Source organism: Dipodomys ordii, unplaced genomic scaffold (genome assembly GCF_000151885.1).
Source record: "Dipodomys ordii isolate 6190 unplaced genomic scaffold, Dord_2.0 Scaffold51, whole genome shotgun sequence".
Lineage (NCBI taxonomy): Eukaryota > Metazoa > Chordata > Mammalia > Rodentia > Heteromyidae > Dipodomys > Dipodomys ordii.
The window spans coordinates 1,059,459-1,073,382 of record NW_012267267.1 but is presented as its reverse complement, the minus strand read 5'-3'; the positions used below and the strand labels follow the sequence as shown (position 1 = coordinate 1,073,382).

The 13,924-nt window shown below is 44.1% G+C and overlaps 1 protein-coding gene across 1 annotated transcript in view; it reads right to left on the bottom strand.

Moving 5' to 3' along the window:
• Window positions 1–13,924, bottom strand: part of Csmd2 (CUB and Sushi multiple domains 2) — a 522,404-nt gene that overhangs the window by 113,389 nt on the left and 395,091 nt on the right. The window contains exon 26 of the mRNA XM_013020489.1: window positions 2,290–2,492. Coding sequence (XP_012875943.1) covers window positions 2,290–2,492 — 203 coding nt within the window. The remainder of the gene's footprint in view (window positions 1–2,289; window positions 2,493–13,924) is intronic.

Here is a 13,924-nt window from a genome sequence, read left to right as displayed (position 1 = left end):
ATGTTCCTGTGACGGGGCGGCTCACTGAGGAGAGAGCCCCTGCTGAGTGCAGGCAATGCTCAGGCATCTGGGAGGCCTGGAGTGTGTTTAGAGGAGAAAGCAAGGACTTGGGAGAAGGATCTACCTGCTCAAGACATGGAAGACCTTGGCAATTTATCCTAAATGGGAAGATTAGGAGGTGGTGGCATCTGAGATGAATCTTGAAGGATGAATTGGACTTCTGAGAGCTGGGCAATGTGTAAGAAAGTGATCTGAACCAGGGAATAGCCTGGGGAGAGTACCAGGGACTGGCTGTCCCACATGGCCACACCAAGGACTTGGGAGGCTGGAGAATGAAAATCTGTGTTTATGTGTGTCTGGGGGATTTGTCAATACCATGGTGGACTTGTTTTTTTGTGTCTTTTGTTATTGTTTTTGCTTTAAGCTACCCGCATCTGCCTGGTCACAGTCAGAGAAAAATCCATGTGTGTTTTAATTATTTATAATTCTCTTTTCCCCAGAGAGTGCCTGAGAATCTCTCCAGCATTCTGCTTTTCTTCTGCAAGGACCCTTCTATTACTTATCCCAGCAATTTGCAATGTTTGTGCCTTGAAATGCTGGTCCCTAGAGCCAACTTCAAAAGAGTCATCCATGGACCAATCTGTTTGGGAAAATGTGACCTACCAGACACGTTTGGAATATACCAACATTAACATACCCAGTGTTCTCATAGGCCACATCTTATAGGCAATAATTTCTTTAGATCTAGCTGACTAAGCACCTTTCCAATATTACTTGATCCTGCCAGCCTTCTTTTCTTGCAATACCAATTAATATTCCTAAGGGCTCTGAGAAGAGACTAGAAATGCTAGACTGGAAGCTTGCACATGTGTTAAGTGGACAAGTTAATAAGTATGATTGTTTCACAGTATTCTGGAGGGATTGGTTCCAGTTGGCTTCCTCTGTCTTCAAAGAATACCCAAATCGATGCATTCTGCAATCCCTCATAGAAAGTGGCATAGTATTTACATATAACCTATGCACAACCTCCTGTGTGCTTTAAATCATCTCTAGATTGTAACACCTAATGCAATGTAAATGCTAGGTAAATATTTGTTCCACTATATTGATTTGGCATAATCACAAAGAAAAGAGGTCTGTCTGTGTTCAGTGCAGATGAAATATTTTCCCCCAAATATTTTCAGGCTGGGGTTTAGGTGGAGCCAGGAATCCAGAACTCAGGACGACTGAGGGCCAAGTATGTGAAGGATTTTGATAATGGAGCCCCTCCTCTGTCCCACACAGGCTCAAGGCTCAGCTTCATTGAGAAGAAGAGAGATGCAAAAAAGAACCTGAAGCCTGCAGCCTCACTGCAACAACTGGGAGGGAGTATGGGTGTGGGGAGCAAAGCCAGGACATGGGTGCCATGCAAGGCCTTGTTCAGAATCACCATGGAAACCTCCTCCCCCACCCCCATTGGAGTAAGGCAATGATGGTAACAAAGACAGCTGCTGTATAATAAACCCTGGCAGAAACCAAGGCAGAGTCACTTGTTCAGGGAGAGGAGCCACTTCAGAGGCGATAAGATGATGTGTGCCTGCGAGTGGCAGGGCCCATCATAAAAATGACCCAATATTGGGACTTAGATGGTTGAGTGTTGCTCATTTTCAGTAGCTCTTTGTCATGTTCCTCCATAATTGGTGACTGCGGTGCATGATTAATTGAATTTAAATTACTCATGTTTGCCTTCTAGTCTTTACCGTGACTAAGTGAAGAGGCAGAGTGCATGGCTTGGAGGAACAGCTCTGGGCCCTACAGTGCTGTCCACTGTGTCTTCCTGGCATGCCCTGGGTTTTGGTCTCGGAGGATACACTGAGCTGATCCTGCACTACTCTTTGTACCTACAATGCCCTTTTCTCTCCATTCTATCCACGAAGAATCTGCAGATTCTCCAAAGTCCAGCTCAGGGGTGCCATTCTACACGATGGGTGACCATTGCTTGATTTACATCTAATCAACCTTCAGGTCTGAGCTTAGACACCATCTTTGCTGGAATATCTCCCTTGATGCATTCTGGTGATCACTAAAGCTTGAATTTTTCTGCCCACATATTCAGTTTGTGTACAAGGTGTCTCAATTTACCCACTTTCCCCACCTGAGTAAACTCAGTTACAGATATTTGAGCAAATGCTAACCACGAGCCGGATACACAGCAGACGCTCAATAAATACCCTTCACATGGATGGAGAGGAGGTGGGAAGGCAGGGATGGGAGGCTGAGGTCATTTGACAGGGCTCATGGCTCACACACCTGAGAACTGAATGGCAAAGCCCTGCTTGCTGGTGAAGAAGTCCGTGCTGAACTGCAGGACGACAGAGTTGAAGGTGCTGTGCAGATCCTTGGGCAGCATGGGGCCGCTCAGCTCTTTCAGCAGCACCCCGCTCTCCACAGGCCCGTCCCAAATGCGCAGCACGTCGTGAACTTCCTCCGTGTCAAACACCAGAAAGTGAAGCCTGGATGGAGAGAAGAGGCAGGTGGTCATGCCTGGCTCAGATCCTTTTTTCCATGTACTTTGGTCAGGGGACGTCCTAAGCCTGGGAGGCAGGAAGGCAGTGTCTGGGAGAGTTGTTATGCTTCCCACTTGCCAGCTCCTCCCTCTGGGGCCACTAGCCGTGAGACAAGGGTAAGGGGGTGCAGACATTGTGCCTCTGTTTATTTATCTACTGCATGTTGATATGGTCAGACTCCAGGGCCCAGAGCAAGCCTGGGAGCCTAAATCATTCTTATTCTATATTGCAAGGGGTCTAGGTTGAGAAAAAAATCCCCATATATATGTATATATGTGTGTGTGTGTGTGTGTGTGTGTGTGTCTATATATATATATATATATATATATATATAGACACACACATATAGTTTTTTAAAGATTTTTTTAAGGGGGTAAGGGGAATGTGGGATCTCTACAAAGCTAGCTCAGCTCAGCAGGGCAAAGATGAGCCTGTATCTGAGATTCCCAGAGAGAATTTGGGATTCAGGTTGGGGTTCAGAAATCACTGCAAACCTGAGCAGGCCACACAGGAGAATCTATGAGCATGTTGAGGGGTCGTGGTTGAGTTGGGGAGACCTGAAAGCCACACACAGAGCTCTTAAAGCAAGAAGTTCAGCAGTAAACCCACATTCTTCCTGGCTAAGGGTACGTTGGCTATAAGTCTATGTGATTCTATTAATCACTTTTTGGTTTCTTTTGTGTTAGTACTGAGGCTTGAACTTAGGGCCTGAGCTCTGACCCTTAGTTTTTTTGATCAAGGATAGCATTCTATCACTTGAGTCATATACTCTGGCTTTTTGGTGGTTAATTTGATATATGAGTCTCACAGACTGTCCTGCCTGGGCTGACCTTGAACCATAATTCTCATGTCTCAGCCTCCTCAGTAACTATTATTACACAGGCATGAGCCACTAGCTTTGGCTTTACTGATCATTAAAAAAATGGAATTAATTTTGAGTGAACAGCAAATTGGCAAAGAGAGAGAACTCCTATAGATACTTCATGCCATTCTCCTATGGCTGACATAGCACTTTTTCAACAATTGAGAAAGCAACCCTGGAGCCTGACATGAACTTGAACTCTAGAGTTGCTGTGCATTTAACAGTTTTTCATCGATGGCTTTTCTCTGTTCCAGGATTCAATTCATTTATTATGCTTGGTTTGCAAACCATTTCTTTTTATATTATAAAACAGAGATGCATGCAAGACAAACAACAGTACATGTGCTGAAAATCTGAAAATCTTTCTTTTGCATACAATCATCTACCTAGTCTCCAGAATGTTTCACTTAATAGTAGGTTTGATGTGTATCCTTCCAGACTTTTCTCAATATGCACATGTATGTATTGTCCTTGCAACATGAGGTTGTAGTTTAGGTAGCTTTCTTTCTTTGCTTAATACTCTATCAAAGAGTATTACATCTCCTTGATTTTTCCTACAGAAATGGACATTCTATTTCCCATTAAATTGGAAGGGATGGCTGGTTGCCAGTGGCTCATGTCTGTAATCTTAGCTACTCAGGAGGCTGAGATCTGAGGATCATAGTTTGAAGCCAGCCTAGTCAGGAAAGTCCATGAGATTTTTTATCTCTAATTAACCACCACACACACAAAAAGTCAAATGTAGAGCTGTGGCTCTAGTGGTAGAGCATTAGCCTTGTAAAAAATAGCTAAGGAATAGTACCAAGACCCTGAGTTCAAATCCTAGTACCAGAATGCATGTGCATGTGTGTGTGTGCGTGTGCGCGCGTGCACACACACACACACACACACACACACACACACACACAGACAGAAAGAAAAGTTAAAAAGGAAAAACAAAAAGATTTCAAGGAAAAATATTGTAAGGATTACTCCATCTGTATCAGCAGCCTAGCTCTGCACAGTTCTGTTGTTGAACTTGACCAGTAGAAATATTGTGTGTGTGTGTGTGTGTGTGTGTGTGTGTGCACGTGCACATGCATACACCTATACTGGGATTGAAATTAAGGTCTCATACTCTTACTTGGATTGTTTGCTTAGCTGCTTGAGCCATGCCTCCAGCTCTGATTTTTTTCTAGTTATTTTGTAGATTTCTCTGCTCAGATGGCTTCAAACCACAATCCTTAGATCTCAGCCTCTTTAGTAGCTAGAATTACAGGCATTAAGCTACCAGTGTCTGGATGAAATAGATGTTTTAGGGGAGGGGAAAAGTATCTAAATGATTTTTTTCTGATAAATACTGCCAACCTCTTCTCTTAAATGATGATTGTATCGCTTTATATCCCCACCAAACAGTATGGATTTTATTTTTTCTAAGTTCCCCCTCTCCAGTGCCACATATATGGTTGCAAATATATTCTATATTAAAATCCTCTCCCATCTGCTACACTAAAGTGGAATCTCACTGGGAGTTTGGATTTAGATAACTTAGAATTTTACATAATGTTGGAAATCTTCACACATATTCATTAGACATTTTTATCTCTGCAAATCCTTTATCCGTCCTAATTGAGTTATTGGTCTTTTAAAATTCTATCTACACATTACAAATTTTATTTGTTATGTTTGCCTACATTGATTCCTCTTTGACATGATATATATTTCAATGCTTGTATTTTCTCCTGGTATCTGATTTGTTTTTTCTTTTAAGTTTTGTTTATGGTATCTATTTTGGTATAGAAGTTATTCATTTCATGTATTCAAATACATATATCTTTTCCTTTAAGGATATAAATGGACAGATTATGCCTGAGCAAGTCTTCTCCTTCTACCTGAGAATGAGGAAATGCTAAAACTTAATATTTCCTCCAGAATTTGAAGGTTTTCTTTTTATTTATGTGTTGATGTTTTCTCCTAGCCAGTATATTACCTATTCATCTTTTTTTCCCCCTGGTCCTGGGCTTGAACTCTGGGCCTGAGCACTGTCCATGAGCTTCTTTTTGCTCAAGGACAGCACTCTAACACTTGAGCCACAGAGCTACGTCTGGATTTTTCTGTGATTTATTGGAGATAAGAGTCTCATGGATTTTCTTGCCCAGGCTGGCTTCAATCCATGATCCTCAGATCTCAGTCTCCTGAGTAGCTAGGATTACAGGTGTGAGCCACGGGCACATGGCTAGCATCATTTTTGAGTGTGGGACCAGGCCTTGTTACCTTGGTAGCTCCAGGCTTAGGATGGCTGGAGAGTTCAGATGGGGCTCATGAACACCCAAGGCATGAAGACAAGCTCATACCCAAAGAATCCAGGTTTCGAGTTTAAAGCATCCTCATGGTCCTGGGTCTATTTCTATATGCTCTGCCTTCCCAGCACACCCTCCTTTGCCCATACTGGTGTTTCTTATAAGCCAGGAACATGACTCTTCAGCTGATGGTGGGTGTATAGGGCATGCTCTTCCTCTATCCCTTCCCCAGAATTGCCTAGCTAATTTCTCAAATTCACTCTATCAGACAAACTTAATGGTTCCTAAGTTTATAAAACAATCTCCTTGATATTTTGATTGGAATTGCACGTATTTATTAACTAACAAAAGGAAGAACTGATCATCTTTGTTATTCATTTCTCCCATCGGGAACATGGCAGATTCCAATTTGCATATTTTGGTAATGTCTTATGGCTTCCCCCTTTTTATGATTATCTTTTTCCCACTTCATTTTTTATTATTAAGATTCTTACTAGTATATATCGGTTGTACAGAGAATTTCCATTCTGACACAAAGGCATACAATACACCCCATCAATCTCACCCCTCTATCACTCTTCCTCCCTCCACTTTCTTAGAACTGTTTTAACATGTTTCACTGTTCTGTTTTTCATATACACATACAAAGTACATCAATCACATTCCGTCTCATTTATCTCTATTTTCCTACCTCCCTCCTGCTGGTACCAACCCAAAACAGAGGCTGATTTTAGACAAACTGTGGAATCAGTTGAGTATCCCAATTGACGAATGGGTAAGGAAAATATGGTACATATATACCATGGAATATTACACAACCATAAGGAAAATTGAAATTATGCCAGTTGCACAATTTGATAGTCTGTAAATCTGTGAATTTTGGTTTTGTCATGAAGTGGAATTTAATTTTTTTTGTTTTTTTAACTGTATTTTTTTTGTCTTTTCTTTTTTTGGTACTGGGGATCGAACCCAGGATGTTGCACTTGCTAGGCAAGCGCTTTGCCACTGAGCTACATCCCAGCCCTGGAATTTAATTTTTATGTATGTATGTGAGCCTCTTAAACTTCCTAGGTAGACATTTTACAGATACAGGAGGTACCTCAATCTAAAGAGAATTGGTATGAGGCTGTGGCCTCACCCTTGAGTGAAAAGGTGGTGGTGGGAAGATGCAGTTTCCCAGGGGCAGAGGGACACGTGAACTCTACTTTGCCCAGCTGCCCCCTTCCTTCTGTATTTTTTCTTGCCACTCAGTGCACTGTGAAATCTGCAGTCAGCCATTATAACAGCCAAGGGTGCTGTGTAGCTGGACCTGCTCTGGAAAAGAGACTAGCGTGGCTTCACTGGTCATAGAAAAGAAGGGGAAATGAGACTTGATGGTTGTTTGGTCTAAAAGACAATGTGTTTTCTTTCCTTTGAATTAATAGAATGAGACAAGAGTAGGAAGCAGAGAGGAGGTTAAAGCGGCCGGGAAGGAGGTGGTTCCATTCTTGAGCATGGATGTCAGGGGGGGATAAGGCAGGAAGAGAATGAGAGCTTCGGAAGGAGCTAGAGAAATCTGGGCTCTGTAGTCTGCAAGCTAAGACTGGCTCCCGAGAAGGTCTGAAGATCCTGAGGGTAAACAACTGAGTGGATGAGAGATTGATGAATGAGTGATGAGTGAATATTGAACTTCTAGCAGAACCAGCCAGGGAGGAAGTCAAGAAAAGCAAGAGTATGGAGACTGAGTTAAAATGAAAGAAAATATGTTTCTAGAACAACCACTGTGAAGCCAGGCAAGACGGAACCTACCTCTAATCCCAGAGATAGGATCAAGAGTTAAAGGCCAGCCTGTACTACCCTAGAAAGAACTGTCTCAAGAAACTAGGCTCCCTCAAACAGCAACAACAACAAAAACCTATCAACAACCACTGTCTAGTATGCCATTTTCCATGACCAGACAGAATCTTTACATGCAGCATCAACCCTATCCCTTTGTTCTAAGTACTTTTTATCTTTCAAATTCATTTATTTATTTTTATTTTATTTTTATTTTATTGTTATGATCAAAGTGATGTACAGAGAGGTTACAGTTACGTAAGTCAGGTAAACAATGTCACCCCTTCCCTCGCACTCTCTTAGATTTTCCCTCCCATCCCTACCCACAAGTTGTACAGTTCATTTTCAACATAGTGTCCTGTAAGTACCATTGCTGCATTTGTTTACCTTTTATCCCTCCATTTCTATACCTTCCTTTATACTCCCAAAGACATATAAACAAACAAATAGAACATAAAGGAAACAAACAGCAAAAAGAAAAAAACCTCTTGTTTCCATTTCTTGGAGTTCATTTTGGTAAATACTATTTTGTATGATCAGATGCACATAGGATTGTGCCTTTCTGTACGTCTCCTAAGAGTATCTTCCTTGGGTCTCACTATGTGTAAATGCATAGAGCTCTGAATAATTTATTATGTCCTGTGTATTTTAGATTTAGCTTCTGCATATGAGAAAAAATATGCACTATTCATCTCTCTGCACCTGCTTTACCTCACTTAACATGATTTATTCTAGGTCCATCCATTTCCCTGTAAATGACATAATATTATTCTTTTTAATGGCTGTGTAAAATACTACTGTATATAAGTACCACATTTTTTTAGATCCACTCATCCTGGGCTGTTTCCATAACTTGGCTATTGTGAATAGTGCAGCAATGAACATGGATGTGCAAATGTCTTTATGGTATCTTGGCTTGTGATGTTTTAGGTAGATGCCCAGGAGTAGTATGGCTGGGTCATAGGGAAGATTTATGTTTAGTTGTTTGTGGACCCTCCAGACTGTGGTACTAGATTACATTCTAACCCCATCTTTTAAACTGAAAATACTAAGACTCAGACAGCTTGAGTAACTTGCCCAAGATTGAAGGCTGGCTAGAGAGAGAGTCAGAATCACCACTTTATCACTATAATACATTATATCATTATAATCCATTATAAGCCATACGTTAGACTTCTCACTTTACACTTCTCCCTTCAGGAGAAGGTGGAAGAGAAGGAAAAGGAAAAGAGGGAGGAGGTAGAGGAAGAGAAAGAGGAGGGAGGAAGAGGGGGGAGGAGGAGGAAGAGGTGGCAGGTATGGCTGAGAAAGCCAGGCATGGCTGGTAAAGGGGGCTCCTTCCTAATCCATAGTTTACATATATCTCCTACAAAGATGCAAGATCCAGTTTATTGTATTCAGTGTAGCAAAGCTGATAATCGCAGACTCAAGGCTTCTCATTGATGAGACTGAGAGGAGGGGGTAGGGGGTAGGGGGGAGGAATAGGAGTGGAAAGGAGGAGCAAGAGCAACAGGAGGAGGAAGGAAGAAGGGAAAGGAAGAATGGGATATTCTGCATGCACCAATAAGGTATAAGCACAACTAAAAGGACAGGAGCTCCAGTTTTGAACCTCTTTAACACTTACTTAAACACTTTCTACATGTTGGGTGTTGAGACAGAATGGAGAATACAGGCAGAGTGCCATTTTCCAGGAGTTTCTCCAGATGGGTGATCGGCCCTGCATACAGAGACCATGAAGAGGAGTAAAGAGCTGTGGCAAACAGGCTGGGAGGCCTCGGAGTGCTCAGATGGAGTAATGCCACTTTCGGAATGGTGGCTGGGAAAGGCCTCTCCATGAGGTGACCTTTAAGAAAGATGAGAGGCTCCTGGGGAGCTGCCATGGCAGAGCAGGCAGGGTCAGAGGTGGAAGTCAGGGCCACCCATCTAAAGGGCAGCACATGCAAAGGTCCTAAAAGGAGAGCAGTCCAGGGTATCTGGGCCATGGAAAATGGCCCTGGAGGCTGCAAATGGGTCAAGAGTTGGCCTGCAGAAGCCAGGCTTGCCAGGACTCAGTGGGTCAGGAGAGAAATTCAGATTTTATTCTATAGATCACTGAAAGTTGCTGGAGGTCTATTTGGTGAGGCCTCACAGGACCTGATTTGTATTGTAGGGCTATTCTTGTTATAAGGATGGATGCAGAAGGATTAGCTGGGGAACCACAGTGACCCCTTTCATTATATACACCAGGACAATAGCCAGAAGGACGGGCTTTTGCCAAACCAGCTTTGCCAAGAGTCTGAGTACTGAATATTTTTCTCATCTTATAGCAATTGAAGTCTCTAAATGCTAATTAGAGGTTCCAATCAATAGAGATAATTCCAAGCCTAAACAAACATTGGCGTTTGCTGGAGCAGCTCACCTGCAGGTAGATACTGGGTCTTCTTTTGGGTTTTGGAAGACCAAGAACCCTGAGAGTTGAGGACCCTGCCTTCACTGTGGCCAGGTGGGGAGGTAGTGAAGAGGTGGGGAGCCAGCCCTTCCTTCTGATGTCTGGTTCCTGACATGTGTGGGTGCTTATGTCTGGGCTATAGACACAAGATAGGCCATCTCGCCAGAAGGGCAATGGGGTGCATTTGTATATCAGGCTTTATGCTGAGAGCATAGCTGGAAAGTGCATAGCTCTGTCTCTGCCCCAGAGGTTGCTGCTGCTTATTGAAGAAGACACACAAAACATGGTAATCTGTGCAGTGGGTGCTAAAAAGGTGGATAAATACAGTGCTATGGAAATAACCAGGGGAGAGACAAAGCTAAACATTTGCAGACAGTCTCCTACAGGTAATGGACTTACGTATGTTGCTTTATGTCCTCATGAAAACCCTACAATTTAGAGTCTATTTTTTGCCATTTTGCAAAGGCAGAAGTTTCAAAGGGCTGACGCAGGCAACAGGATGGGGGACAGACAATAAGGAGCTGGTGACTGAACTATGTCTACCTGGGACTAATCCTTTATATCATCTCCTAATTCAGAGAGGGACAGGGGGCTTCTGGGAGGAGGTGTCTTTAAAGCAGTTGAAGGAAGAAAAGAAAAGCATAAAGAAATTGAGAAACAGGCAGAAGGTAAGAGAGAAGAAATATTACATGGATGCATAAAAAGGGAAATCAGCCTTCTTGGGACCAGGCTTGCTCTGTCCCTTCCAGCTCCTCCAGGGTTGAGTCTCACATCTGACTCAGTTCCTCTTCCTTCCTTACAAATAAAGTAAGAATCCCTAGGGTACACACCAGGTCCCTCGTGAGGGTCTCTCATGCTTTCTTCTGTTCCCCTCACCCTTCATGCATTTCCTTTTTTTTTTTGCTTTGGGTTCTCCTGTCTGCTTAGAAATTCCACCCTCCACCCCTTCCTCCCCCGCTCCAAATGCCTCTACATACCTGTAGTGGTGTTGCTGAGCTGTGACCATCCAAAGAGACATATTCAAGTCTTAAGGCCTGCTATCAGTGGATGTGAGAATGTGACTTTATTTAGAAATAGGATCTGTGCCAATGTGATCATGTGTATGATAATGAAGGACCCAGGACAAGGATCCAGCTGTCTAAACCTATACGTTTATAAGAGAAGAGGGAGATATGGACACAGAGAACTAGAGGAAATCAGGGGAGGGCAGAGGCGGAGCTTGGAGTAGCTTGGAATCTACAAACCAAGGAATGCCAAGGATTGTCAGTAATCAGCAGAAGCCAGGTGGGGCATGAAACAGATTCTTGGGTTTCAGAGAAGGTCCTGATTTTGGACTTCTAGCCTCTACAATGATAAGCATCCTGATTTTGGTTGCTTTCAGTCATTCAGTGTGTTACAGCAGCCATAGTAAACTAATACCACCCAACTAATGTGGGCATTCCCCCGGGGAGTGTTGATGCAAGCTCCTCCGCACCTCCCATAACCCTGGCCAGTGGACTGCTTTGTCTATGAGCTCCACTGCCTCTAGCATCCCCTGGGTCATTGTCCTGCTGAGTTCCTTGGCTGTCCTGCCTGTGTCTCACTCATCTCTACATCTCTAGTACTCAGTACTTGGCCTGGTCCACCCTCACCCCTTGGTGCAGGTTTTCTGGTTGAATTGTTGAATAAATGAATGGTGCACAGTTTTCAGGGATCCTACAGTTCAGCCCAATTCACTCACAGTCATTGCTAAGTACATACCAATTTGCAAGAGGCAATGGGAATAAATCCTCTATACTTAGGAAGGCTCCCTGTTTCTCTGCAGGTTCTGATTGATGTCTCTCTTTCCAACCTACATCCAGCCCCTTGGATGTTCCAGTGGCCTTTTTGGGGACCCTATCATTACCAGAGAGATAAAACCCAGCCCACAGACTCCAGGCCATAGCCAAGAGAAACTGGGCATTTGGTAGTTAGCATCTCGTCCTGTGGATGAAACCCTGTAGGGCCTCTGGACTCACTCAGCAGATCCTGATGTTCACAGGTTCAGCGCAGGCAGCTCATACACCCAGGAGCATGGCCTGTTTCTGTCCCTAAATATCGTGGGTTAGGACTGTGGTAATGGTATGCACGAGGGACTCCAATTTGGGCTGAGGGATGAGCAAGGCTGAGTCAGCAAAGCACAGGATGCATCCAGATGGGAGTGTAGGTGGGAAGTGGGAGGAGAAGGTATGTGGCAAAGACGTGAGGTGTACAATGGCATGGGAAGGCCAGAGAGGGACACAATCAGGAGGGCAACATACCAGGTGCCCTGGGAGTGACCTGAAGCCATGGCCTTGGACAAGCTCACCAGCAGGTGGCAGAGTGACACACATACACAGAGGATGGGGCTCTGGAAACAGTGGCAGGGAAGAAGAACAGGGAGGAGACACAAGGGATCCAGGAGGAGGAAGGAGGGCAGGAAAGGGTACAGCACACACGCGGGCAGGAGAGTGACAGGTAATGGAGTACCATACAGGCTGTGGAGAATTAAGGATCCTGGTGGTACTGGGCAAGGCTGAAGGCAGTGAAGGAGGGGTACCTTCCTACCCAAGGAGTGTCTTGACCTAAGTCTGGTGTTTGATCTGCTTGGCTGCAACCCAGGCAGCCCATAACTAGTAGTCTGACCCTAAAGGATATTCCAGCTCAGGGAATTGTCCCAACTGGGTCCCTGGTCCTGTTTTCCTTCCTGGAGGTCACTCTAGGCTTGGCTTAAGCTGTTGGGACTGGATCTTTATTCACAGCTGGCTGAAGCCTGCATCTCTGTCAGGGAAGGGATGCAGTAGGGCTGTGCTTGTGCAAGTCTGACATTGCCACACCCTCTTTCCTCACTGTGTTTCGAGCCACACTTAACATGCAGCCTCCTTATAGCAGGACCCCACTGAAGATGCACTCAGCCAGTCCTTACTCCCTTTCCTCTTTTCCCTGTAGCCTACCACTAACACTCTACCATGGCCTGCTGGGGAGGATGGTAGGTAAGGTCTCTGACATGTGGATGCAATACAAGGAAGAGATCCTGATTGGAGCTGAAGGCTAAGCAGCTAGGGAGGCCCTGGATTCCACTGCAGACACTTGCCCCATTCAGGTATGGTCCACAGGTAAAACTTGCCCCAAGGGCTTGCAGTCTGAAGGAAACTTGAATACACCAGGCATGTTTTAGACACAGCCCAACTCCTAGATGGTCTATCTGTATCTAATTCACATTGGAAAGACATGCCAAGTGAGAAAAGGGGAGAAAATAAAGACGGCATCTTGACATGTTGATTTCACTTGTCTTTTGACTGGGGCCCAAGGCACTTCCAAGCAACTGTCACCATGGCGTGAACCCCGGGGACCTTGCATTTACCCTCGTGCTGACAGTGGGCCATTCCATCGGGGAGGGTGGCATGTGAGCGGAACAGCTGCTGCTGGAGGAAGGGGGTCAGAAATCACTCCTGTCCTCAAATGAGAATGCAGCTTAAATTATCCTCAGTGACATTGGAAATGACAATAGGAAAATACTACTTGTTCTATAAAATGCCCCCCTCTGAGCCACCCGAGTGCAAACCAACAATTAAACCATGAACATAATGGTAGACAATAATAATTAAAGTATCATGCAATTCAAAGAGCAAGTGAGAAGTCATCCCAAGGCCCAAAGCTAACATTGGTAGCTAGAGTTACATATGAGGGTCTTTTCTCCTAGGGCCAGCTGGAATTCAAAAGACAGATAAAAAGACCAAACATTTTTTTTTCCTCTTTGGTTATTTTTGAAAGTAGAACAAAACTGGCCTTGAGAGGCAGGCTCATGCCTGTAATCCCAGGTACTTGGGTGGGAGAGAGATATAGGGAGAATTGAAGTTCAAGGACAGCTTGGGTAAAAGATTATAGAGACCCCATCACAGTCAACAAGTTGGGTGTAGTAGGGCCTATGCCTACTATCCCAGCCATGTGGGAGGTAAAGGTAGAAGGATCAGAGGCTGGCCTCAGGCAAAAACTC